This window comes from Rhinolophus sinicus, linkage group LG04 (genome assembly GCF_036562045.2).
Source record: "Rhinolophus sinicus isolate RSC01 linkage group LG04, ASM3656204v1, whole genome shotgun sequence".
Lineage (NCBI taxonomy): Eukaryota > Metazoa > Chordata > Mammalia > Chiroptera > Rhinolophidae > Rhinolophus > Rhinolophus sinicus.
In genome coordinates this window covers 91640210-91666870 of record NC_133754.1, presented here as the reverse complement: position 1 = coordinate 91666870, position 26661 = coordinate 91640210, and the positions used below count along the sequence as shown (strand labels likewise).

Sequence of the window (26661 nt, the reverse complement as noted above, 5' to 3'; positions counted from 1 at the left end):
TAAAATTACTTTCATCTGAAATTAGCATTTAAACTAATATATATGTCCATCTACTCATTCTTAGTTGTAAAGTATGATCACACAAAATATTATGTGTAAGTATACTATGTGAATCATATAATATGTAAAATTTGAGTTGCTCTAATGATAACTGATATAAATCTTACTTACCATACTGAGATTGTCTATTACTCCTTCCTTATTAAAATTTTATTTTAATTTAATCATTCAGTATCTTACACTTTTTATCTAATGGGCATAAGATTGAACATAAAAAAATCCCAACTTTATGCCTACCTGTAAGATACTGAATTTCAGGTTTTATGAGAAAATGGATTTGAGTACTTACCTTCTATATGCAAACGATGTAAAATTTTACTAATTAATAGTTAAACAGTCCTTCAAATGCAAAGTTAAACAAGTGTTGCATTTGATTTGCAAAATGATTTTACTTCCAGCAAAAATCATTTTGAATGTTAGAAAGCTGATTATTACATTAGTTAATCAAGACTGTTTCACAGAGAAGAAAAATGAAGTTCAGTACATTTAACTCATACTGTAACACCCTTCAACAGTCGAATGTAACTGTATTTGCTATCTTTGAGAGGGTTTATTTGCTTGTCAGTGTACACCATTACCCAGAACGAAATAGTCTAGAACAATTTAAAATAATGAAACTAAAAGTATAGTTCTTTCAAACAATAAACACTTCACACCGTGATATTTGATCTATGGGGCTAAGACATATTAAATATCAAAGCATAAGGCTAGGTTTTTAAGATGTAGTAATTTCAAAAGGAAAGCACACTTAAGGAGTTTAAAAACAGGAAATGAGTAAATAAATTATCCAAATCAACATTTATTTAAAAGAATCTAAATTGACATTTCAAAAATATCCTCTCTATAGTTAAACTCCATGAAGGCAGGATTTTTATAATTTCTTTTTCATATTTATTTATAGCATCTAGGAGAGAAATCAGCACAGTTCTCAGTAAGTATGTGTTGAATTGAGTTTCAGTTGCTTTATTCTTAATTCTAAAATTTTACTAAGTATCTTTTTAAAATAAGAAACATCTCAAAATTGTGTCTTGGAGTCTAATTTACTTAGTGAGTATTCAAGAATTGATCAATTAATCTGCAAAAGTACTAACAGTGAGAAACAAATGCCAGTAGCAGTCTTAGAGCTCAGCAATTGTAAATGGCTGCCAAGGTAAGTATTTGTTTCCTTCATTATGTTATACAGAAACAGAACTTCTGAATTTTTGGATTGAAGAGTTGTTAATGCTTAGGTGACATGACTCCATTTTTCATCCTTGTTCTCCTTATAGGAAGAACCCAAATAAAGTTGATGCTCCACTGTGTTCTTAATTGAAGAAAGATTAATACAATAGAATACCACTGACAAAGACTGGGAAAATAAATGGATTGAATGAAGAAGCTTGAAATAAAAGATAGGAATCTCTGAATATAAGCACAGCAGCAGATGTGAATGATTTCGATATAGAAGCTATACACTAGTGATTATATAAAATTTAGGGAATCTAATTTTTAAAAACTGTACATGAATTTTAAAATGAAATGTATTTCAAAGGATCAAGAAACATTTTCTCAACAAAAATGTCGGTGATTTAATTTCTTCTTAAGACACCTAATTCTCTTCATCAATATATAAAAGGAATAAAATGATCATAGTATAGTATTTTTAAGAAAAGAAGCACAGATTTCAAAGAATACCTTAATTTTAGGTCTCAAAATGTAGATAACTAATTAGGTAGGGAATAAACTTTTACATATGTTTTTCCAATGTCCAAGTTTTAAGTCATGACTAGTTTTTAAAGGCTTAGACAAAAGTATTCAAGAATTTTCCATTTCAATTCAGAGAATGGGAAAAAATACCAAAATCAAAGATAATTAAAATAATGGTTTTCTTGAGATTCAATTGAGAACATGATATATATATATATATATATATATATATATATATATATATATATATATATATATTGGAAGCCTGTTTCTATCCTTTTTACAGAATAAATAAGATAACATGGTCTTTTCTCTGTGGCAAGTTGCCACATTATGATATTTAGGCATGGAAATAAAAATTTCTGTTTAGTGGTTACCAGAGGGTAAGGGCAGAGGGTAGTAGAAGCGGGTAAAGAGAGTCAAATATACGGTGATGGAAGGAGAACTGACTCCGGGTGGTAAACACACAATGCAATATATAGATGATATATTACAGAATTGTACACTTCAAACATATAATTTTACTAACCAATGTCATCCCAATAAATGTAATTAAAAAGGAAAACTTAAGCAATGTAAAAAGGCTTAAAATTAAAACAATTGTCTCCCCCCTCACCAAAAAACAAAAGATGTTTAGACATGGAAATAAAACTTCTTAAGGTCTGACCCTTAGCAATAATTAACATACATGAAATAAAGGTGGCATCAACAATGTTGAAGTTGAAGTTGAATGTCGAACATAGACAGTAGGTTAGAGAGGAAAGTGTTTATTTAATGTTGTAGTCTGAACATCAGGAGAGATGTTTAACATACATATTATATATTATGTAATACATAATATATAATATATATGTCCTCATATATATAAATTCAGGGCTGGAATTAAGGATTCTAAGGTTTGACTCACTGCACCCGCAGCTAGTACTTATTCCCTCTTCTGTTTTTGGTGATCTAATTTCAAAATATATCATGTGTGGTTGTAATTTTCAAAGCTTTCATCAATGTGCAGCTTCTGTGCTTTCTTTCTTAAGTTGTTGAATGAAAAATGCCTGCACTTTTTGGAAGAGGTTCTTGTAACAGTACAAAAGAAATCCACATGGGAAGATTGGAAATAAAGTGACAAAAAGAGTATATTCTCTGAAGGAGTCTAACTGCAATAAAAAAAAGCTCAGGATTTACTTGTTTAGCAAGTATCTGGGTACTAGTGCTAATGCAATGGCCAATTAGGTTCATTTGAAACTAATGTTCTGTCTCAGTACAGAACAAGCAAATGTACTGAAAGTATTAGGAATGCACCATCTGTTCTGCTAAACGATTTGCATTCCGCATTCTGCAATAACATGAGCATGCCACTGGTATAGAAATATTTAGCATGTTAGTTTCAAAAAGAATGTAGATACATTCATAGAAATCAGTCTATTATATGGATTTTTTCACAATAAAAGGAACCATATATAACATTGATATTTTTACCTTCAGTTTTGATAATAGGCTGAAGACTGCCTTCAATCACTTTAATTTTTGGTTCCACAACTTTGGTTATAATTTTAGTTGCTGAAAGTATAGAAAGTGGAACATAAATGATGTTTACATATAAAACATCCTTAAGAAAATTGTTCTTTTCATTTATTTATTTTTTTTGTCTTTGGTGGGTACTGAGATATTTGATATGGTAAGATGATGGGGCAGTCAGATACAGGAATTATTCGTGGTACATTATCTAGTATTATCTTCTCATGTCCAGATGGTGAACTCTGACGTCCAGTGACTTGGATTTGTTCCAGTGAAATATACACTCACTAAGTGAGGAAGTCTATCTAGAAATCTAAGTTTGAACTGCACCACTAAAGCTCTTTACCTTCTTTTGTACTTCTTGAAAATATTGGCTGCATAGCAACAGAAGACAAATAAACATGATTAATTTCATGCAATTCATAATATCTCAAATTGCATTGTTGAATTCTTTCTCAATTAAAAGAAAAAAACTAAAGGAAAAAGACTCAAAATAGTTTTCATGCATTTTATAACAGTAATGGGAAAAGAAAATGTGAATAATAGATCACTATACTTAAAAGTAAAAATAAATTTCAGCCAGCCAGATATGAGCTCTATGCAACAAGCACAATACGATCAATATTTAAGTTACAGGCTAAAATGTCTTTAATTTTCAGCATTATCATCATCATCATTTTTAAAAAAATGTAAAGGTATGTTTCTTGAATGTATGTCATCCACCCAACAAAGATAATAATGTGCTAAATTTACTTAAGGTAACAGCCAACGATTTGGTTGGCTTTTGGTTGTACAGACTAACTGGAAAGGGGCCTCTGGAGCCACACAACCAGAGCTACTGGCTTTTTGTCATTTCTAATTAGAAGCCTGAAAAGATGGCTCCATTAGGAAACAGGCTGCACTAAAGCTAAACCTTACAGTTGTAACAGATTGTGTTGACACTGTAGAGATGAGATGTTAGCATAGTTTAGGATACTGTCACATTTTACCTCAGGTTTCTGCGATGTTTAGCTGGGTTCTGGACCTTAATTGTGACTATGTTTTGGTAATATAAGATTTTATATCTTGATATCTCAAATTATGAAGCTCTAAAATATATCAAATCTCTGTATTCAAGACCACCTGTGTATTGATTCCACAGGTGGTCTTACTATAGAGGAACCTTTCTATGAAGGTCAAATTCACAGGTCAAATCTTCTGCTACTATCAGAATGGGTTAATTACTTTTATCTTAAATCTTTACTTCACGTTAAGGAACTTGAAGTTTACGATGTTTAGTTGATTGTCAGTTTTGTTTCAATCTTGCTATTCTTAGGACTTAAATATTTTGACAGGTCACAGGCTGAGAAGAAAATGCTGATTTTACTCCTCTCCACCTCAACTGTTATATATTTCACATACTAAAGAGCATTTTCCCCAAAAAACAATTTAAAATGTATGGTATTTGGGGAACAAGAATAATACATAGCAAGGAAATTTTATAGACAAGTCAAGAAAGGAACATTAAAATGAAATCTTTGGTTAATTGGTCTCTACCTCTATTTGAAGTATGCCTAAATAACAGCATACCCATCTGGAGAGGAGTTAAATAAACATCGACACCAGAATGTAAACCTCAGAGCTATTTCAAGAGCTCTGAGTTGGTAGGTGAGTTTCATTAGACTTGCATCACTTCATAAAGAGTAACTTATTTTCTGTGAGTGAGGATTCCATTTCAGTAGAGGAAAATAAAGGAATTATAATATGTTGGCTCATTGTAAGCAAAATATTGCATTGACATATATGGAAAGTGATGGACCTATTATGGATAAAGTAGGAAAAATAAAAAAATGTAGTGCAGATATATATCTTTAGTGGAGAAAGATGACATAACATTTCTGATGAATAGAGCCCATAATTTGTTATAAAATATATCTTTAACAATATTGTGTACTTCCATACTGAAATTTACACGATGTTGAATCATAACTATTCCAACTATATCTTTAAAACACTGTTGGGCTGGCCTGATACTGGATTTGCATATGCTATTATTACATAATTGAAATCAGGAAGAGCAGCAGACATTTTGTTTTGCTCCTTACATTATTTTTACTCCTTTTCCATATCTAGTGTAAATCTTAAGAAAATTTTTCTTAATTAAATAACAGGATATTCATGTTGTAAAAGAGAATAATTTTCTAGCCAAGATAAATGTTGGAATTGATGTAATGCTTTAGCTACTGATACATTTTGAGTGTTTAATTGTAGAGTCAAAACAAAATGAAATGAATTTCTGCTTTGAAAGCTACAAGAAAGAAAGAAAAAAGACAAATGAAGAAAAGTCACTTTGACAAAGAAATACCATGAGTTATGTTTATGAGAATGAAATACCCTTTACCATTGTTAAGTAGTAGAGGTTTAATTTTGATAATCTGGTAGTCAGGGATAAAAGGATCTTGGGATCTAGAAACTTTAGGTTTATTACCTAGCAATTTTTTTATTCTTTTATACAATTTTTTGGATGAAGAGAGCTTCTTAACCTCCAACTCAGACACATTAGGATTCTTTGGCACACTGTCTCCCTATCTGCCCTTAGATGGCTGAGGGCTTGAGAGTGGAATGAGTGACAAACCCTTCAGCAATGTTATTTATGTGTCCACACATCTGAATTTGCAGATTGCTCTGGAGCACCTTTTAGTTATCTCTTCCCTTTTATGATTGTATGCCTTTTTTTCTGCTTCTTTGTCATGATAGCTATTATACTTTACTGATATTCTTACATGTCTTATCACTCCTGTTTTTTGGATGAGTAAGGAACTGGTTGGAGGTGGAGATTAAGGCTAGGTCTGAGAGGCCTCATCCAGACCCCAAGCCCTGGTTCAAGTGGGATGAAATTTGCCATTGTTTGGAATTCTAAATACCAGATTATCAATAATCTCTGTTTGTAAATACAAAAAATACTATTATTATTTTAATTTTGTTACTTATATGTGACAAACATACATTATGTACTTACTATAGACAGTCATGGGGATTTCTTTGAAGGTGCTGCCACGAACAAACTGAAAATAAATGTTTATACTGAGTAACATGAAATTTAGTAGTTATATTAACAAAATCATGGCACTACTTTAATTTTTACTAAAATAAATAAAGTGAAGCTATCATTACACTTAGAAATGAAGTCTTCATATGTATCATCTTTCAATTTCCTACTATGGTTAGATGGCATAAAAATTATTGGATTCATTACTCAATTACAAAAATTATAGAATAGTAAATCAAAAGTTAAATAGATTTATAAAATAATATTTCATATATTTTCTGACACTTTGATCTTATACAGATAAAGAAGCAAAACATTCCTTTGTCTTTAACTACTGTGATTAGTGACAACTTTTTGTAAGTAAATATTATATCTTTTCTTTATATTCAGTAGCAAAGACACTTGATGATAGAAAGATTATAGTTTTGTTTTTTTTAATGTATGTATCTTAGCTGCCCAACTGCACTGTAAATTTTTTGAAAAAAGGATCCTATCTGATTTAACTTAATATTTCCATAACATGTAATACACTGCTTGGCACCATGTAGATTTGAATAGGTATTCATTGAATAAAACCATAAAGAAATTATGTCACTTCTTTATAGGTGGGCTAGCAGTGCATGATCAACAGAGACCAATCCAAGGTTAGTGTACATCTACTCATTAATGTATACATTTCTAGTCTCTTATGTTCAACACATTAGAAATAAATCCAATAACATTCTTTACCTTAATTTGAATGTATTTGATCAGTTTATTAAGTATTTCCAGCAGCTGATCATTTCCAATAGGTGCGTCTATGAAGAGGAATATTAAATGAATATTGGCAAGAATATGTTAAATAAAAATCTAGGTTTTTATTGAAAAAAATCTAGTCCATTAATAAATTCAATAATGACCAACCTGCTGGATAGAGGAGTTTATCTACAACATGAATGACACCATTTGTTGTCATGATATCAGATTCTTTTGATTTCAATTCATTCACCAGAAGCGTGTCATTTACCTATCAAAATAAGGGATAATGTCAATGAGAAATTTAATGAAAAATGAACATTAAGATAATTAAATGATGGGTGAACATTATCATAAATTCATTCTAGAAAACTTACTCCTTTCAAATAGATTTTGCTTCCTTGTGTGGTCTTTAGAATGTTAGTAACACCAGGTTCAAACCCCTTTCCAATGAAGACTCCTGGTGTCAGGTGATAAAGGATGATGTTTTGAAGGGCATTTTTGTCCCCTATTGGGAAAAAATATATTTATTTAATAACATGTCATTATTTTTTTCACATTTTGATACTATGAAGACTAAAGAGAAAAACATTTCTTTGTCTTTATTTTTTCCACACTGTAATTTCTCATAATGTCATTGTTTTCTCAAATTGATATCAATGCTATGTCAAAATATACAGTCACTTCAATCAGCTCAATCAAAATATTATCCAACTTACTAGGAGAAAAACAAAATTTTTGAAATTGTGACTGTTTCCTTCTTTTTCACCTAATTATGTGGCCAACATAAGTGAACATCTAGCCCAACAATATGACAGTATGAAGTTAGTTAAGAACATTAATGAGTGGCCCTCCACATACCCCAAGTGAAATTAAACTAAGGCTAGACAAGAGACATTTTGGAGGCTGATGTCTGGGCAGGTATACTTGAGGAAGAAATGAGATCCTGAAATCAAGGGGCAAATATCTTCTACTTACGAATCAGAACTTCCTTTTCTTCATTAGTCATTCCCTTAAAGGCATCATTAGTTGGAACAAACAAAGTCCAATCCCCAGGTTGTGTCAGGAGCTCTTTCAAGTCTGCAGCTTCTAGAAGGCTGAGGAAGATGCTAAGCAGGAAGAACATATGTTTATTGTGTTAGATTTAGATTTAGATATGGTATCCTCAGCCACAATGCATGGAATAGAATAGATTCCATGTATTGCATAAAGCAACCTAATAAATTTCCTATGTTTTGTTTTTATCCTATAAAACTTAGCAAGGTCACACTTTATAACAAATCAGAAGCATTTTTTAAAATTTAATATTTCACAAAATAGTCTTTGCTGGTATATATTATCCTTAAAAAAAACTTAATTATAGAAAATGTGCAAGGAACAGTTCAGTTTATGAGGTTGTTTTTATCACTCACCAAATTATATGTATTATGGTACACCAGGAGGCAACATTGTGCTAAGGACGTATTCCAATTTTGAAAATACTTCATAGACTTCTCATTCTAAATTCTATTTTTAGCAATACTGAATACTAAATACAGTTTGGAATGCTAACTGTGAAACAAAAGTATGCCAATAACTCTCATTCTTTTGTGGAGGTAGAACCAATGAGCTCACCTAAAGCGTTTATCTTGTTTTAATTTTTCATGGAGGGATTTCTCTGCTGGTTTGATGATCTCTCGGAATATGTGAATGGCACCATTTCTTCCTTGCTTGCTTCCTCTCACCATGCATGAATTTTCAATGCAGACAGCCTAGCAAAGAAAAGAAAGATACAGCTGTCCATTTCCTTACTTGAAATTTCCTATGTGGAAATAGTTGCATAATTACATTTCTGCATTGACTCTTTTAAGAGGTCACCTGAACTCTCTGGCCAGAGGAAATAGCTTCTCTTCTCTGTTTTTAAGATATTGTACAACCTGACATCACACTTCTTATTCAACCAGGTTTTTTACTAGTCAAGGTTTTTTTACTTCTATTTTATATCATTCCTCTCCATGTTCTAACCATTTTTCTAACTCTCTTAGGAAACTTTAACCATTTAATTCTTTAGGACCCTCTTTAACCATTAAGTTTCATGACCAGTGCCTCTTGTGGTCTTCAGAAATATTTACTATATTTTCTTGACTGTAGGATCAATTAGAAGTGAAATTATTGATTTTATTACAGTATTTTTGAACAAACATATATATATAAAATTTAGAGTGGACCCATATTCTGCACCTTTAAAATGTGTGTCTTGGAATTGTGAAACTGACGAGCAGCTGCTGGGTGTCACATTCAGTGCTAGGTAATACTTAACTTCTTGTGAAATATTTTGGCTGCAGCCACATGTGTTGCCCAGACAGAAAGTGAACAGCACCACTAGTTGCATTGTAATTTTGATAAGCAATATTTTCTAGAAATTTTTCTTTAGATAATTACACTAGAACCATTTTATAGCATTCAGGATTTTTACGTGTCTAGAAAAGTTTACCTTGAAAGTCATTCAAAAGAGATTCAGTAGCTGAATCGTGATCTTACAGTAAAAGATCATCCTACATATTTGATTCTATATAAAAATTACCTAATTATCTTGTAAACAGTAAAGGATGCTATACATCGACATGCAGATGGCCAACAGACATATGAAAAGATGCTCAACATCACTAATCATCAGAGAAATGCAAATCAAAACCACAATGAGATATGACCTCACTCTAGTCAACTAATAACATGTATTGGTGAAGATGTGGAGAAAAGAGAACCCTTGTGCACTCTTAATGGGACTGCAAATTACTGCAGCCACTATGGAAAACAGTATGAAATTTCCTCAAAAAATTAAAAACAGAACTACCATATCACCTAGAAGTACCACTTCTGGGTATTTACTTGAAGAAATCCAAAACACTAATTTGTAAGGATATATGCATCCTAGTTCATTGCAGCATTATTTATAACATCCAAGATATCAAAGCAACTTAGGTGCCCATCACTAAGTGAATGGATGAAGAAGATGTGGTATATACATACAATGGAATAATACTCAGCAATAAAAAGAATGAAATCTTGCCATTGCTGACAACCTGGATGGACCTAGAGGGTATTATGCTAAGTGAAATAAGTCAGACAAAGACAAATACCATATAGTTTCACTTATATGTGGAATATAAAACAAAAACAGACACTTAGAAACGTGGATCAAACCGATAGTTTCCAGGGGTGGGGGAAATGAGTACAAAAAGAGTTGGGGAATATAGTCAATAATATTGTGATATGTTTGCAAGGTGACAGGTGATTACTAGACTTAGTGCAGCAATCACACTGTAAGGTACATGAATGTTGAAACACTATATTGTACACCTGAAACAAATTTGCATACCACCTATACTTACATTTTAAAAAAGCTTATTTTAGAGGAGTTTTAGTGACTTCTTTAATTGAAATAATTAATACTTTAGAACATAAAATTATTTATAATGAAACAAATGCAAATCTTCTGAATTATTAATACGTAGCACTTTTTGTGTAATTTTCTTAGTCATTTCACACATTACTCAGTTTCTGATCTTCCTATGCATATTTATTATTAAAATCACATGATAAAATTCTGAGAAACATTTGTTGTAACACCATTCTTTGATAAGGGCACATCATTTGACATTTAAGCCAATGTGGATATTTTAATTATTCTGATTCACTTACTGTACGATACACGAAGACTCTGAGATGTTTGCCTCCAATGGTCTCAAGTGTTTGTCCATTGTAAAGCTCATTAAGGCCAACTTTGACTTTCAATATGTGATTCTGCAGAATTAATTTAAGAAGGCGCTGATCCATGCTCAGAGTATCATCTATAAATACAGTTTTAAAGAAAAAAGATGATTTTATTTAGAAAGCATTAAAGTTTCTCCTGGTAAGGGAAAATTATGAAAATGGATAATTCCTAATACTATTGGTATTGTGGAGTCTACACTCATATAATATAGGACTCAGCTAGATGCTCAAGGCAATGAATTCTATGTACCAGCAGAAGCTCTATGAGCTCTTCTATCAAGTGACTACAACATGACTCCAAGCAGTCCAAACAATGGGTTTCATTTCTATGAGGGCTACATAGTTTTATGTGGTCATTGGCAAAAGTTAAACTGTAATGCTGGTCAAGATATTTTCTGAGAATTAGATACCCATTAGTCACATGAAAGACTACTGATGAATCATTTGTTAATTTATCTTTATAACTGAACAGAAAACCAAAGCACACAACCTGTTAAAGATGGGTTAATGTCAACACATATGGACATTGTTATTACAAAGAGGAAAAATGGCATTTCTAGGAATTTGAATTTTTATTAATAATCTCTATGTCACAATTTGGTATTTGGAAAAATGTGGAAAAAAAATGATGCTTATTTGTTTTTTTAATTACTAAATTGGACCTAACAATTTAAATAGGTCTCTGTGAATCACTTTTCTGGAAAAAATGGCAGATTGCATTAATGTAAACACTGCCCTTGAATAGCAGTTACTAGGAAAAATACTTATAATAATAGTTCACATCATTTATGAAAGTGAATAATAGTCTCTTGTTTTTATTTGTTTATAATTTAACATCTTAAATAAGATGTGTTAAATAAGAAAATCAAATTTATTTTTCTTAACATCAATTATGTGTGCTGGAAATATGGTTATGTTCAGAGAATAAATGAATACTTCTCATCAAAAACTTTCACTCCCTATAGTCTATTATCTGTTATTATGAAATGTTTTGAAATGAAAAGCATTTTAAAAGTGACTACATAGTACTACGTACACACACCGTATGTGTCGCCAGTGCAGAAACTAATAAATACCTTGTAAAATATCTATTATTCTTATTACAAACAATTATGGTGAAGAAAAAAGGTATGCATGGGTAGAGGGGGTGTGGAGAACAGGAATGACAGTGTCCAGTACATACCAGTAAATGCGTTATTCACAGGGGCCAGCAAAGTGTATTCTCCATCTGGCCTCAGAGTGGATGCCAAACCTAATTGGGCCACGAGGTCTGTGAAAGTGGTTTGCTGATTTCCAGCCAGCTCAATAACTTGTTTGGCTGTAAAATAAACCATCACCATTCCCCAAATGTCATCATTGTTATTATCATCATCATGAAATTAGTAAATCAATTTTTGGCTGTTTTCTATAAGCTATTTGCTGCACTGACAATGTGATGAGACATTCTGCCTTGCCCGAGTAAGAATTTCAACTTCCCTTTTTTGGGTTTGATAATCACAAAATGTTTCAGAAGGAAAATATCTTTGTCTTCTTACTTTTCATTTTCTTTGGTTCTCTATTGCTTATCTCTTGACTCTACTCTTGTGAGAGCCATAGCTCTTTCGTTTATCCAAAGCTGACCATTTGGTTCTATCTTGCCTTCTGTTTTCCAGAAAATTTTGGCACTGTGAGAATCTTTATAAATATTAGACGTTAGAAACCCTAGAAAACCAAAGTTCCATGCATGGAATGCCCATGACTATGCAGGCTACCTAATTAGCAGTCATCACATACTATCCCTTATACTACATACTCATTTTTCATGGACTTACTCCTGAGGCATCACAATTCATAAACAATAGTAAGTAAAAGAATATGAAACTGTTGCTCACCAGAATCAGGAATTAGGACCTGATCAATCAAATGGATAACACCATTATTTGTCACAATATCTTTTTTGTTCACCATTTTGATTCCATTTACTGTTATGCTGTCACCATCACATCCTATCTCAATTGTGTTTCCTTCCAAAGTCTCAAACACTGCTCCTCCCATAATAGCCTCAGAACACTGGAGAGTGTTTAAAATGTGGAACTTCATGAGAGCTGGAAGACAAAATAAAAAGAACATGCATTTAGATCAAGGGAAAGAGCATTTGACCCTTAAGATGTGTTTCACTGTGGAACTAAGTATTCCCAATAATACAATGCATATGTAAGACCTAAGTATTGACTGAAAGTTTTTAAATACTGTTTAAGTTATAGAATGTTTTTTTTTTTTTTTTTTTTTTCATCAAATACATAATCAAAAAAGCTTAGTTTGGTAGGAAGTAGAAGAGAAGATCAATTTCATGAAATGATTTGTGTAGTACTAAATAATGTTAGAGATCAAGTTCCCGCTGTCTTAAGGAAGTAATTTCTGATGCGGAAGCAAAAAAATAGTTTCACTCAGAAGGCCTGTAAAGTTATTCATGCAGTGCTACCTGTTCCAAAACACCCAAGCAATATCTTGCAATAGTCACTCTTAATAGAACAGCTGTACATAATTTGTAAACAGTTTAATAGAGGCTGAAGTAAGACAAATAATTCCCAATATCTAGAAAGTAGCCAAAACTATAGCCAACTATAGGCAACAACATCTAGGAAGTAGCCAAACTGTAGATGATTTCTTGAAGGAATCTATGCGTCAACTATATTTTATTGATATCTACATCCTCAAAATTCCTCAAATTGGTTAAATGTATTTTGGCATAGCCTGAGTAAGTGAAATGTACTAGTCACAATTGAAATCTATTTGAAAAATTCTGTGTATCAGTAAGTAATGGTCCAAGAGAACCACGCAATTTTCTTAACTCAATTGTATCTTTTAGCATAAATTTAGAATTAAGAGCATATGTATATGATATTAAAATTTGATCTTATATTTCTTTTCAACACTTGCTAATCCTTTTTAGTGTTGCTACTTTTTTACTTGAAAGCAATACAAAAATGTGGTCTTTAGGATATTCTTATTATTTTAGTTACTTTAATTAATTATTAAGTTAATTAATTACTCTGCATGCTTTTCCAAGGACTTTGTTTTTTAAGATTTTTATAGTCCACCTCAAAAAATGTTTTCTTTGTCTTTACTTATCAAAGCTGATAACATTGGCATGATAATCTCTTTTTCATTTCTTTTTCTTGGAATTCTGGGAGGCTTCTCATAGAGGAAGACATTTTTGTACCTTCAGAAGCCACTTTATCTCCCATGATCCTTTCTAGGACACCTCGTGGAAGTTTCTCAAAAGCCTCATTGGTGGGAGCAAAGAGTGTGAAGTGACCATCTCTTCCAAGGGCTTCCAATATATCAGACGTGATGGCAGCTGCCTGAAACATAAACATGCTTTTCAGGACCTTGTGCTTAGCAAATCCAAAAGAAAATTACAACACACTTAGCTTAGGCTGACATGAAGAAGCTCATTCTACAGGAAACTATGAAACTATGATGTTTAAGACATTATTTTTTGGCACACCAACTATGTCCTCTCCAACTTTTCTCAAACTATGTTTGTAAGAATGAAAATGTTGTCAACCATACATATAATAACTGAAACGGACACATTCTAAATGCACTAAATATATTACAGTCTCATAACTTACCACTCTGTATTTATATCATCCACATAAGTAGTATTATTTCATACTAGGAGATGATTTCTTGTGTGTAATATGAAAATCTTTTCAGTTCAAGAAATATATTTGTTATATTTCTGCTAGATTTAACAGCATTTTTAAAATTATTTTTAGATTCTGACAGGGAAAAGGAAGAAATTTCAATGATTCAAGACAATCTACTGTTACTTCTAGGTATTTACCCTAAAAGATGAGAGGTCATCTTCTGCTTCGATGAAGTCTTGAATTGAGGTACCAATTTGTGTAAGGACACGGTCAATGACATGTACAACACCATTTGTTGCAATCTGGTTCCCATGGATGATTCGAGCACAGTTAACAGTGACAACCTATAATTATTTGGGAAAATCAAAGTGCAGAAATCAGGACTATCTATCCATTGACCACTGAGACAGAAAGCCTTTTCCCTATTTTTTATTTATACTAGTAAAAGTAATAGTGAAGGAACTGACATTCTGATATAAACACTGAGAATGAAGAGTTACATATTATTATGTCTAAAAAAAAAAATAAATAAGGGAAAACAGAGCTGGTAGAGAACCCAAGTTCAGTTACACTGAACATATCATGAAATATAAGGCTAAAGTATTTTTTCATTTGAATTATTGCTTTTATTCTTATCTTTCTTTTATAGATATAGTAATCAAATATTTCCAATGTAGATCAATGAATTATATAAAGAAGTCTAAATAGTCCTAAAATAAATTCTGAGAGGAAAAAACAGATAATTATTGCATAAATATAACAAGTCTTATTATAGTAATTTCCTAAATACTGCCTTATCGGTGACCCTTTTTGTCCCTGGAAATTTGACTATTGAAAGATCCCTATGAACTTTTAAGTTTTACACAAAGACTCTTATCTAAATACACAAGAACCTAAATAAGTTTAGTAGCCAGAGGGTGAATAAAAGAATACTTATTCTCTGATAATTCTTTGACAAATTCTCTGATAAATTCTTATTTATTATTTTTTTCAAACACATCAACTAATAAAATGTCCTTTTTTAGAACATTGAAGTCTACTATCAATGAACTGTCAATTTAATTTCTTCCTCACAATCACTCTTTAGTAAAAATCAGTCCCTGAATCAGAAGTTTACATGCCCTAAATGTGGGGGAAAGTCTTGATGTTGCACTTAAATTCACTAATTTTTATTATTGCTGTGAACCTTATACAGAAAAACTACTCATAAATGTACTGCTTATTAATGAAACTTACCCCATTAGGATAATGGTTAATGAAAAGCCCCAAATCGTTGTACATCGAAGGAACGATCATGCCATTTTTTAAGTCCTTGGTTAACATTCTCTTATTAACCATGTGGCTATGTAAAGCATTCAATAATTCGACATTTACATTGCTCTCCAAACCTCTACGGATATCCTAGAATAAATCATAATGATACAAGTTTATTTTATTGCAGTTCATTATTAATGTTCTTATAATTATCCTATTTCTACTCTAAATATTTTCTGATTGCATTGTCCAGCTGGGCAAACCAATTGACATAAATGACTTAATATTATCTTACTTTAATCGATTAAGGAATTTTGTAAATTCTGGTACTCAGTTAAAGGTTCTGAATGCTTGGGCATTTTTGGAGTCAAAATGAATTTTTTAAATGAATAATTGACAGAGACAATCTTGATATAAAGATTTAAGGTAAAATGAAAATTATCAGATATTTAAATTCTTTTGAGTTGTAAACAAAACAAAAAACACTATATTTGTACACATTTGAATTTAAACAAGGATTTTATGTTTATTCAAAAACAAATTTAAGAATTCAACCATTCTGCACTCTTTTATTTATCCAATACCATATATTCTATCGTATTGTACATGGTTTTATGGGAAATACAATAGCAAGTAAGGTAAAGTTTCTGCCTTTAAGGTCCTTATCATGTAACAGCATATAAAAATAAACAGAGTAACATAAAGGGCAGAAGGAGGAAAAAGTGTTTTCAGAGGTCAAATGAAGAAAGCCAGCTATTCAAGGTATGGAGATAGGCCTTCCAGAGTAGATAGGATAGGAATGGCGTAATGATCATTCTAAGTCCAATGGCTGACACAGGATGAATATTGGGAGGGCAGAAATTGTCCAGTGTAGTTAGTATATACTTCTAGGTTTCTCAGGTAATATTAAGAAAGAAATTTAGAAAAGTATGTGGGACAATAACATGTAAGACTTTAATACTTGAGTAAAGCATAAATTAAACTGGCAATGGGAAGCCACTGACAATTTTGTGGCATTGGAACATAAAAATTAGACTGGGCTTTGAGAAGGTTAATATGGTGGTAATGCATAGTAGAAATGAGGGTATTAAGAGGATGAAACATGGGATATGGGTGACTAACAGTAGTAGGTTGTAAGCATTGGAGAGAGCAGTGGTGAGGATGACTCACAGTTTTCAAGTCTGAACACCCAGATTACCACTGCCAATTATGGAAAAATAGGCAGCTGAAAAGCAATTGTTTGTTTACGGGGATAAAAGAGCGTCATATATTTTAGATACTTTTTTGTTGAAAAATACAGATGGCGTATCCAAGGAGAAATATTAAGATAGATGTTAGAAATAGTCTCCTGGGTTTCCAAGGGTACCAAGTACAAGAAACACAGATTTCATGGTTACATGCACTACAGTGATAGCTGAAGCTATCAGAAGTGCACATAAAGAGCCAAGTCTACTTCTGCAGAGACTTTAATAAGACTCATTCTTAAGGCAAGGAGGAAGGGGAGTCAGGAAAAGAAAGCAGAAAGGTGGTTAGAGATGTGGTTAAAGGTAACCAGAAGAGAGAGAGTGTGTTCTACAAAGCAAGCAATTAACAACTACACAGTTAATGTCGCAAGATCATATCTAGAGGAATCTACCTAAGTTTTACGAAATATTATTTGACTCTAGTAGTAATTATTAATTCATCTTCATATCAAGTAGAAGGTAGGAATATATTTCTACACTGGTTTTACAGATTTGGAAAATGAGTCATAATGTAGTGCGTTGTAAATCAAACTATGCACAAAAATCTGATAATGAAATGAATTTTTACAACACTTCATTTAAATATGCACACACATGTTTATATATCTGTCAGTCTCTGAACAGCCATATATATTTACATATAATTAAAATAATAATTATCTCTATAAAATATAGCTCATAATAAATGTTAAATTCCACGAGGCTTCTTAACATACCTTTCTATTAGATATGTCATTTAAAATTACGTACATTTTCTCACTACCAAAAAGGAAGGAGGCAAGGAGTAAAATAGAATAATAATAAGTGCTTATTCAGTCCATTCTTGGTTTGCTTTTTCTTTATTAGGCTATGAACCTGCTGGAAAGTTATTTCATTTATGGACATATGAAACTGATTTACTCCTTACCCTCAATAACTTATCCTTTTATCTTCATATATGTATAATAGAAAGGTAAAATTTTTATTTATTTCCAAGTTTATAAAGCAATTAAAAAACAATAAAAATAACAGCAAAAATAATTATATTAATAAAAATAATGAATTACAGGATCCAAGTTGTCCCAAGCCTCATTGCTTGGTGCGAAGTAAGTGAATGATCCCTTTCCTTCTATCTCTTCCCTCAGTTTTGAGACATCAGAATATCGCTGCGTTGTGGTGGCTCCCACAATGCCCAGAGTACCGTACACATGGTCAATAGGCATAACTGAAATAGCAAAGAAAAGAATAAGTACTTAGGATTTTATGTCAAGAGTACTATTTCACAATCATTTGAACTTTACACTAAGTTTCCCAATACAGTGAGCTGATAATTTTAACAATAAAATTCTATGAGTCACCAATTTTATATGAAAGTTGCCTTTTGAGCACTAAATAATGAAATATTATTGAAAATTATTACTTCATATGTTCCTTGTTTTGAGGGAAAATGAATTTTAAATTATCATCTTGGTTTAACACTTAATCTATTTCCGTGTCAAGCAGCTCAACTATAATTATCAGTAAATATCTGATTATTTCATGGCAAAGGTAGTATTTTTCTTTCATGTTGGCTTAAAGTTCCTGAATAGTATAATAATGTTAAATATAGGGATATAATTTTTTATAGATATGGGTCCCTAAAAGAAATATGTAGACCTGCTTCTTTTCATCATAATTTTAGGAAGGAAAATAGATCAAAGTATTTAACATTTCAAGAACAGTTTTCTTGAACTTCAGAAGAAAGAGTAATATATGAATGTCAACCTATTTTGTTATAATTCTATCTTATTTGATATATTGGTGCAGCCAACTTATTTTGTTATAACTCTATCTTATTTGAGAATTTGTCTGATTTGGACAATATCATAGGAGAAACAATTACTAGATTTGTGAATATAACAATGCTAGGTGATATGATTAATACATTAAATTATAAAATCAGGATTTAAAAGGACCTCAACAGGGTGAGAAAAATGAGTCAAAATTAACAGATTAAGTAGAGGAGTGTTCCATGTAAGTTCTATGCTTCGGTTGAAAAAAAAAAGAAATTCTAGAAAAAGATCTGACTTGATAGTGTTCATGTAAACAAGACCTGTAATCAAGTTTAATTGAGTGCAAATTCCATATGAGCTAATGATATGACATGGTAACCTATGACATTAACCAAAGTTCAGCAGCCCCCAAAATGGAGGTATGTCTTAATATCTCTCAGTTTCTTGGATCCACATGAACTGTAAACACCAGTCTGGGAAAAAAAAAAAGACTGGACTAAAGGCTTTTTATAGGTTGGTGTCCATGATGATAAGGATCCGAAGTCTATGTAATTTTAGAGGAAGTGGGGATGCCAAGCCCAGAGAAGAGAAGAGATTCTGGTGGGGAAGTCAAGGTAGTTGGAGGAAGGGTGTGATGATTGGTACTAAATATCAGAATGTCTCTCATTTCAAAGAGGAAAAAAAATGAACTATTTTTTTCTCTAATTGGCAGAGTTATAGGAAACTGACTTTCAATATGAAGAACATTATAAAATCAGAGCTGTTCAATTAAGAAAGATGATGCTTTGCCAAGTAGCCAGCTACATGTCTCTAGACAACTCCAAAGAAAGGAATTTTGTAGAGAGAAGTTTTCTTCATGAAGGAAAGTTAAACTAATTTAAATTTATGACTGAACTTCTGTTGTATTGTCCATCATTCAGTGCATGAGAACTGTATCTTTTAATACTTTAGCACCGTGATAAATTCAAGATTAACACCAAAATATGGGGTGTATCTAGGATTTATCATGATCACACACACACACACACACACACACACACACACACACACACACACTTGGCTTCTCTATAAACTACCTCAAACTTTTTTCCTCACACAAGAAAAATTCCTCATTTAATTCAGTAATTGAGATTTTACCTGCTGGGCAGCCTTTCATTCCTTCCATTCTCATATAACCAGGGCAACATTCATATAACACAGTCCTGTACATTGGAAGAAAATTAATATTAAAATGGGGACCTAAGTAGGATATATTTTTACATAAACATAGTAAAACACATCACTATTGCCATGATTTTTTTAGAATCCAGAAATCAGTTCTTTTTCCAACACCAAGGATTTATATTGGTTTTCTTTTTCTCTATAGCCTCATGGCATTATAGGAAAGTTCCAGGATCTTGAGCCAAAACAATGGAGTTTGGTTCCCAGTTCCTACTTGGTAGATGTATGACCTTGAGCAAGTCATTTAACAAAGTTGAATCTCAGTTTTTCCAACTGTTTAACATGGATATAGTAGCTATAATACCTATAGTAGTTGTGAATCTAAAATTATGGTTTGGAAATCATTTTGTAAACTACAAATAGTTAAAAATATTTATTAGTATAAATTTATTAAAAACTAGAAACATCAGGAAATGAATTAACCCATTCCAATCAATAAAAGTTATCTCATTGCTAAATACAATAATGCTTTTTTAAAGAAAATCTTTAAAATCTTCTTTATTTTTGTAGAGTTTGAAAAGACAATTTAAATGTTTGTTTCAAGTTGTTAGAATAACATATTCAAGAAAAGGCTACCTCATTCAAAGTTAGCAAAGTGTGTTAAGTTATATACAGGCAATAATTAATTAAGGCAACAAGTCAGAAAATTTAAGCAAACAAAGATATATACAAAATAACTTGTTAATTTACTGTATTTTCTGGGAAAATAGTAATCTGAAATCATCTATGTAATTTCTTTTATTTTTTTACTTTACTAAAAATTTCATCCTGATCTTCATTTTATTAAATTCCATTTGACACTTTCTGGACTTCTTCAAGATCTATTATAAGTAGTATTTTTAATTAAAATTTTACATAATGCTTTGCTTCCTCTCCATAGAAGTATGAAGAGGAATATATAAAACAATTGGAAATATAGCGATGTTACAAGAGGAAGTACAGATAATTTTGTAATTTTTAATTGATAAATTTCATGTCATACCACTTAAGATAATTACTTATGGACAAAATACCTTGCAATTTAATAATTAAGCATATATTAGTTTATCCAGATATTATTTCATTCTGGTTAATTATCTGTGATAATTATATTCAAGAAGCATGAATGAATGAAAGAGTTTGGATATATTTAGGAGAAAGATTGCCAAATATAAGAATAAAAGACTTTTTCTTAGTATGATAAAAATTACAATAAGCAAATCTCCAAAAAGCATAACTTCTAATGATGTAAGAAATAATCTTATGTAGTTAACAAAAAGCAAATAAGCTTTTCAAATTGAAACCAGGTCCATTAATTGTTTATCTATGATTTGTGGTCCTGCTTATGATCTTGGTTGGATTCTTATTTCTCTATTTTCTTAATGTAAATTTTAAGAGCATAATGTAATATTGTTTATGTATATACATACACTTATACTTAGTAAAATATGAAAATATGGATAAAAAATTCTGGCAAGAATATTGGCTTAAGAATATTCAATAGATAATATGATATAGACAAAGTTAAGTGGGAAATGACAATTTAAAATTGTTCTCTGATTTTAAAATAATGTCAAGATTAGTTGGTATGGGAGACATATGCAAAACTAGGGAACCATTATGTAAATCCTAATATAGCTCTTGAAACAATTTTATTTACATAGATCCCCATATAAACATTTCAATATTTGAATGTCAAGGCACTAATTAAAAATTACTTAGACATTCACTTTATCATATACTGTAAACAATAAAAAATGAGATACATATTTTATAGTCTATGACTAAAAATACTTACTTGAAATAAAAAAAGTGAATGGAAGAGGAAAATGTTAATGTAACAAAACTTTCTGTAACAAATGCTAATATAAACCAAGGATCAGTCTTAATGTAGAGTGTTAATATACCAGATAAATTAGAATTTCAAAACAGTAAATTGCAAATTCAGCTGATAGTTTAACCATATGGTTATTTGAGTTGACATTTTAAAAAGAGAAAAAATAATGTTTTTCAGGAGAACTTTTATGCTACACGAAATTCAAAGTTCCCACATGATCAATAGGACAAATAAGAGAAAAGAAAAAAAAATTACTGCTATGAACATATATGAAAGTGGGAAATTTATTCTCATTTTCAGAATAGTATTTAAAATCTCATGGAAATGCCAACTGAAAATGTCACTGACATTCTTTAAAGGAAGTCTATAAAATACTATATTACTTCATCAATTATATTTTGGGAAATATCTTAAACCTAGGAAACCTCATGTTTTTCATTAGACCTGCCCAGCTACTACCCCCATATCCCCAAAGCAGCTGTTCAACCAGAAGACAAAATTTCTATCAACTGATACATAAAATCCTGAAGATGTCATCGGAAACTTTAGCACCTGCAAACAGATGGCAAATTAGGCATTCTTCCTATCAATATTATTGATTTATTTGGTTATTTAAAACTAGCAACTAGCATTTATATTTATCCCAGAGCACAGATATAAATGTGTTTGTGAAAAAAGAAGTTACTTGAGAGGAATAAACTAACATAATTAAACAAAGCAGGCATTGTTATATTTATGGTAAAAAGCCAGACTTCAAAGCAGAAAACAATTTTTTAGTAGATAGCAAAAAAGAATCTTGGCATATGTTTTGTACAAGCTTTGGCATCTCTAATATATTTGGATGGTTAAAGATTATATCGCACTTCTTAACGTCCAGGAAGGATGAAATAAAGATTTTCCCTAAATATTTCAGAGAACATGTCCTTTCTTATGTAGTTAGTGTGCTTTTCAAAATGCCTCATGGTAACCAAGAATATAAAGAACAAAGAGAAGAGAATCCAGAGCCTTCGAGTTCCCAGCTGGGGCCTGGCCTGACTCATGGCCAAGATCATTGTCACCACTGACTTATAATTGTAAATGTGTGAATGACTCACAAGTCTGGCAGATGTCTGCAAACTAATAAGAATAACGTCCAGGTCAAAATTTAACATCAGTTGAAACTCTGTTAAGCCAATAAGTGAGTTAGATCTGGTTACCATGGGGAGGTACAGTCCACCTAAAGTTATATGCCTTGAATACACGATTCTTACACAGATATAAAGACAATCTTATGGATTTTAAACAGGCTCTTCTCACAACTCCTTTTCCCACCTGCATGTATCCATTTGTTTAAAATAGTTAAAATTTAAGGACAATTGATATTGGCAGTTAATTACTTAGCAATTTCACATTCGTCCATTCAGTTTACCTTCAGAAACTCTATAAGTATTAAATCAACATTTCACAGTAAAGAAAATGAAGACTGCAAGAGGTTAAATAATTCCATATTTATTATTTGTACCAATATTATTAAGCTAGGAATACGTTTTTAACAGTGCTCCAATCCTTCCACCCTTTTTAGGGTGACTGATGGTTAATGCTGACGTGCTAAACAGGTCCTCCTTGAGCTACTCTTGTTCTCAAGGTGCCCTCACTGAGGGTGGGGTCCAAATTAATAGGAAGCAAGAAGGGGCTATTTTCTTGACTGGGGAGAACATCTCTACTCTTTTTGACCTAGTAACTAATTCTCTCTGTGACTCAGCCCCTTCATTTTTAAAATGAAGAATTTGGCTCACATGAGATTTGTGTGTCCAGGCTCGTATTTTTCTACTAAAATTTATTGATAGATTAAACCAATAAGCATGCCTATCAAGTAATAAAAAATGTTTTCCAATTTTAAGTTAATCAATGAAATATCTAGCTAAGTTAAAAAGTAATTGTCTTTTTGGCTATTGAAACAGTAACTAGAGTGGTGGACTTTCTCACCTTTGTGGACTCCTGGGCATCTGGCATTTTGGAATAGAATGACTGGATTAGATGAAGAGATAAAATTTCAGTCCTTTCCAACTTTAAGCTCTGATCAAAACTCTGAGATAAATTCCAGTACTTTGGATAATTTCCAAATGACTATAGGCAAACATTAATTTGTTCCTCAAAAACTCTGATGTTTCAGCTTATTTTGTGTGGTTTTTTTTTTGCATATATATATATGTGTATGTGTGTGTATATATGTATATATATTGCGAAAACTGAGGCATAGAGGTTAATTGACTTACCTAAGAGAAAAGAGGGCCAAATCAGGAGTAGAAATGACATAGTCAACCTCTCACACTAATTCTATACCAAACCACATTGCCATGCAATTTGCCTCCTTTGGACTTCCATGACACACAGGTTCAGGAAGGAGAGTTCCACAGGTATTTGGAGAAATGTAGGGGTAATTTCTTTAGTTATGTATGTGATTTATTTTTTTAAAGCTCACAATTTTGGAGAGAATTTTCAAGAAAAATGGAGCGTATGCCCAAGGAAAGGCACAGAGATCAGGATGTAGCCTTTGGAACTGGCACATTAAGAAAAAGATGAGACTTACGTTTTCTTTCCGCAGATGGCACCTTGATACCAGTTCCTACAAGTGCTGAAGTATTTCCTTTTGGTTCCTAAAATCTGTTGAAGGGCACAGACATTTGGGCTAAAAGATATAGGGAAAGAAAGACAGTCAATGTCCCAGTGATGACGAGTTTTCTATATCAAATGATCAAATGGTTAAAAAAAAAAGAAAAAGAAAAGAAAAAGAAAAAAAAGAAAAGGAAAAAGTAAATATGGGGATTTGATTTTCAAAGAAGTGATTCTAGTCTTGCACAAATCTGATTCTTAATCCAATCTTACTGACTCATTGGAACTAGAGAGAAGAAATTATACATCCCTGAGAGTAAAATGCCAGTGATCCAAAAGATAATCTAATAGGAATATAAAGGCAGCATTAAATTTAACATAATTTTGTTTTCATGTGTCTTACTACTTTTAATAGTAAATAATCCATTGGCCCTTTTAAAACCAAACGTGCTCATTTTGGGTGTTGGGGAGCCTTTGGGCTCTGGAACAATAAGGAATCAGAGATAAAAAGAGACAAGTTTTACCATGTCTACAGACAGCATACTGTGTAATTTTTTAGGTAAGTCATCACAGAAATAAAAGAGTGCTAAAATTAACTTAAATAATGTGGCTGCACAAAGGAAAATTTATTTCTTTGAATGGAAGTACATTCTCTGCCAGAATTTTAAGTGTTTTCTCTCTTAAAGAAATAGAAGTCTTATTTGCACTGTTAGGCAAAGGAGCTTTGGGGAATTATGAATATCCCTTTAAGACATAGGAAGAAGTGCCAAGATCCACTTTACAAAAATTATAAGTAGTTGGTTAAGAGACTAAATTATGATTGATAACTAAAAATGCTAAATTGTAGTTAAATTTATTTCAAGACATATAAATTGTTTTTGTAATTTTACAGAATGTAAAATTTAAAAGCTTTGTTCAAAAATTCAGAGAAATGGTTACATAACCCATTATTTAGTTTTCATATACTATTTAAATAAAATTTTCCTTAATGTCATGTGAGATATTGCAAAGCTGTCTACATAATAAGAGGCTTTAACCATAGATTCTTTAAGTTTGAAAACTTCATTCCAGATTTTTGGAAGGAAAAAAACACACAAATAAACTGAATCATAAAGAAATGCTCTGTTTAATGTTATTAATTGATTAAAATTATATAATGTTTCATAAAAAGCAATTATGCATGTTATTGTGACAGTAACTCTTAAAGTTTAAAACACATATCACAAAATAATTATTTTTCCTTTTTATTCTTACTTTGTAATAAGTAGAAAAAACTTTATGTATACTTGTACATAACAAGCTAAAGGCAAACAAAAGGTTTATAACCATGACTTACCCCTGATCTCGGCCCCTGATTCGGCTGTGAGCCAAAATCTTGTCATAATGACCATTGGCATTTGCAGGGTTAACAACAACCAGCAAGAGTAGAGAAAATATGGCTAAGAAAGGAATCATCTTTAGTCTCTCCGCTGCAGTTTGTCCCCGAAGAGAACTGGCAGTGGGCTTTGGAGAGCTCAGAGTTTATATACATGTCAGAGTTGTGGGAGGGAGCACTGTATCAACCTTGGGAATCTGAACTCTGCAAAACACACCAGCAACTTAAGTTGCCAGCTAAAATCTGCTTTTGTTAGTTAGGTTTACTGAACTCATTGAGCCACTTTTTCTTCTCATTATGAAGAAGATATTTACTTTTATATTATTTGTACTTTTCTTTATTTTTAATAGCTGGCTCATTGCATGTTCATATTTCAGTTTTATTCTTTGGTAATGTAGCAGAGGTTTTTTGATGGAAAATGATTTTGTTCAGGTTTGAAGGAATATTCTGCAATCCGTCCCTTTCAGGGTACTCGTCCCTGTGCTCGATGAGATCATTATTTGTTCTTATCACATCTTGTCACATTCAATTCACATCAGAAGTGAACAGTTACTGTTTTATTCACCAGAAAACAAAGGTAGATGTAAGTTTGATAATCACAAAGGAGTAATAGCTATTGGTTAAAAACAAAAGTTGAATGGATCTAAAACTTGCATAAAGTTTGGAATAAGAATTCTAACTTGCTGACAAAACATGTAAGAGAGACTAATTTTCCTTGCAATTCTACTTAACTGAGGAGACCCTTCCCACTTCACTTCTCTCTTTAAATATCAAGGAATGGAGTTAACATAAATCTACTTACTTCTGGCAAGTTTCCCTGGCTCTTGAAATGAAGCAGAAAAGAAAAACATTTGTGCTTTATTGTTTTTTCATCACATACTTCACATGACGTTGAAAATCTCCAGGCAGCACATCTACTGATAACCACTGGTCAAAAGCATCCCCTATTGGAAACAAGTATTACCCATCTAACAATAATAGAATAATTAGACACATATT

At 31.7% G+C, this 26661-nt stretch overlaps 1 protein-coding gene across 7 annotated transcripts in view; it reads right to left on the bottom strand.

Annotated features, from left to right (window-relative positions):
* Window positions 1–25801, bottom strand: part of POSTN (periostin) — a 34857-nt gene extending 9056 nt beyond the window's left edge. For 3 of the 7 annotated variants that reach the window (XM_019736594.2, XM_019736592.2, XM_019736593.2), the window contains exons 1-16: window positions 25624–25800; window positions 24265–24363; window positions 19796–19860; window positions 17954–18111; window positions 15646–15810; window positions 14607–14753; window positions 13977–14118; window positions 12646–12858; window positions 11958–12092; window positions 10703–10851; window positions 8636–8772; window positions 8000–8130; window positions 7399–7529; window positions 7190–7292; window positions 7016–7083; window positions 6257–6302 (exon numbers count right to left, since the gene is read on the bottom strand). In XM_019736594.2, the coding sequence (XP_019592153.1) occupies window positions 6257–6302; window positions 7016–7083; window positions 7190–7292; window positions 7399–7529; window positions 8000–8130; window positions 8636–8772; window positions 10703–10851; window positions 11958–12092; window positions 12646–12858; window positions 13977–14118; window positions 14607–14753; window positions 15646–15810; window positions 17954–18111; window positions 19796–19860; window positions 24265–24363; window positions 25624–25742 (2008 nt within the window). In that variant the 5' untranslated portion in view covers window positions 25743–25800. Of the gene's footprint in view, window positions 1–3219; window positions 3301–6256; window positions 6303–7015; window positions 7084–7189; window positions 7293–7398; window positions 7530–7999; window positions 8131–8635; window positions 8773–10702; window positions 10852–11957; window positions 12093–12645; window positions 12859–13976; window positions 14119–14606; window positions 14754–15645; window positions 15811–17953; window positions 18112–19795; window positions 19861–24264; window positions 24364–25623 lie in introns of all 7 variants that reach the window. The other 4 variants (XM_019736588.2, XM_019736591.2, XM_019736590.2 and 1 more) reach the window with 3 other exon arrangements.
* Window positions 25802–26661: the final 860 nt, after the last annotated feature.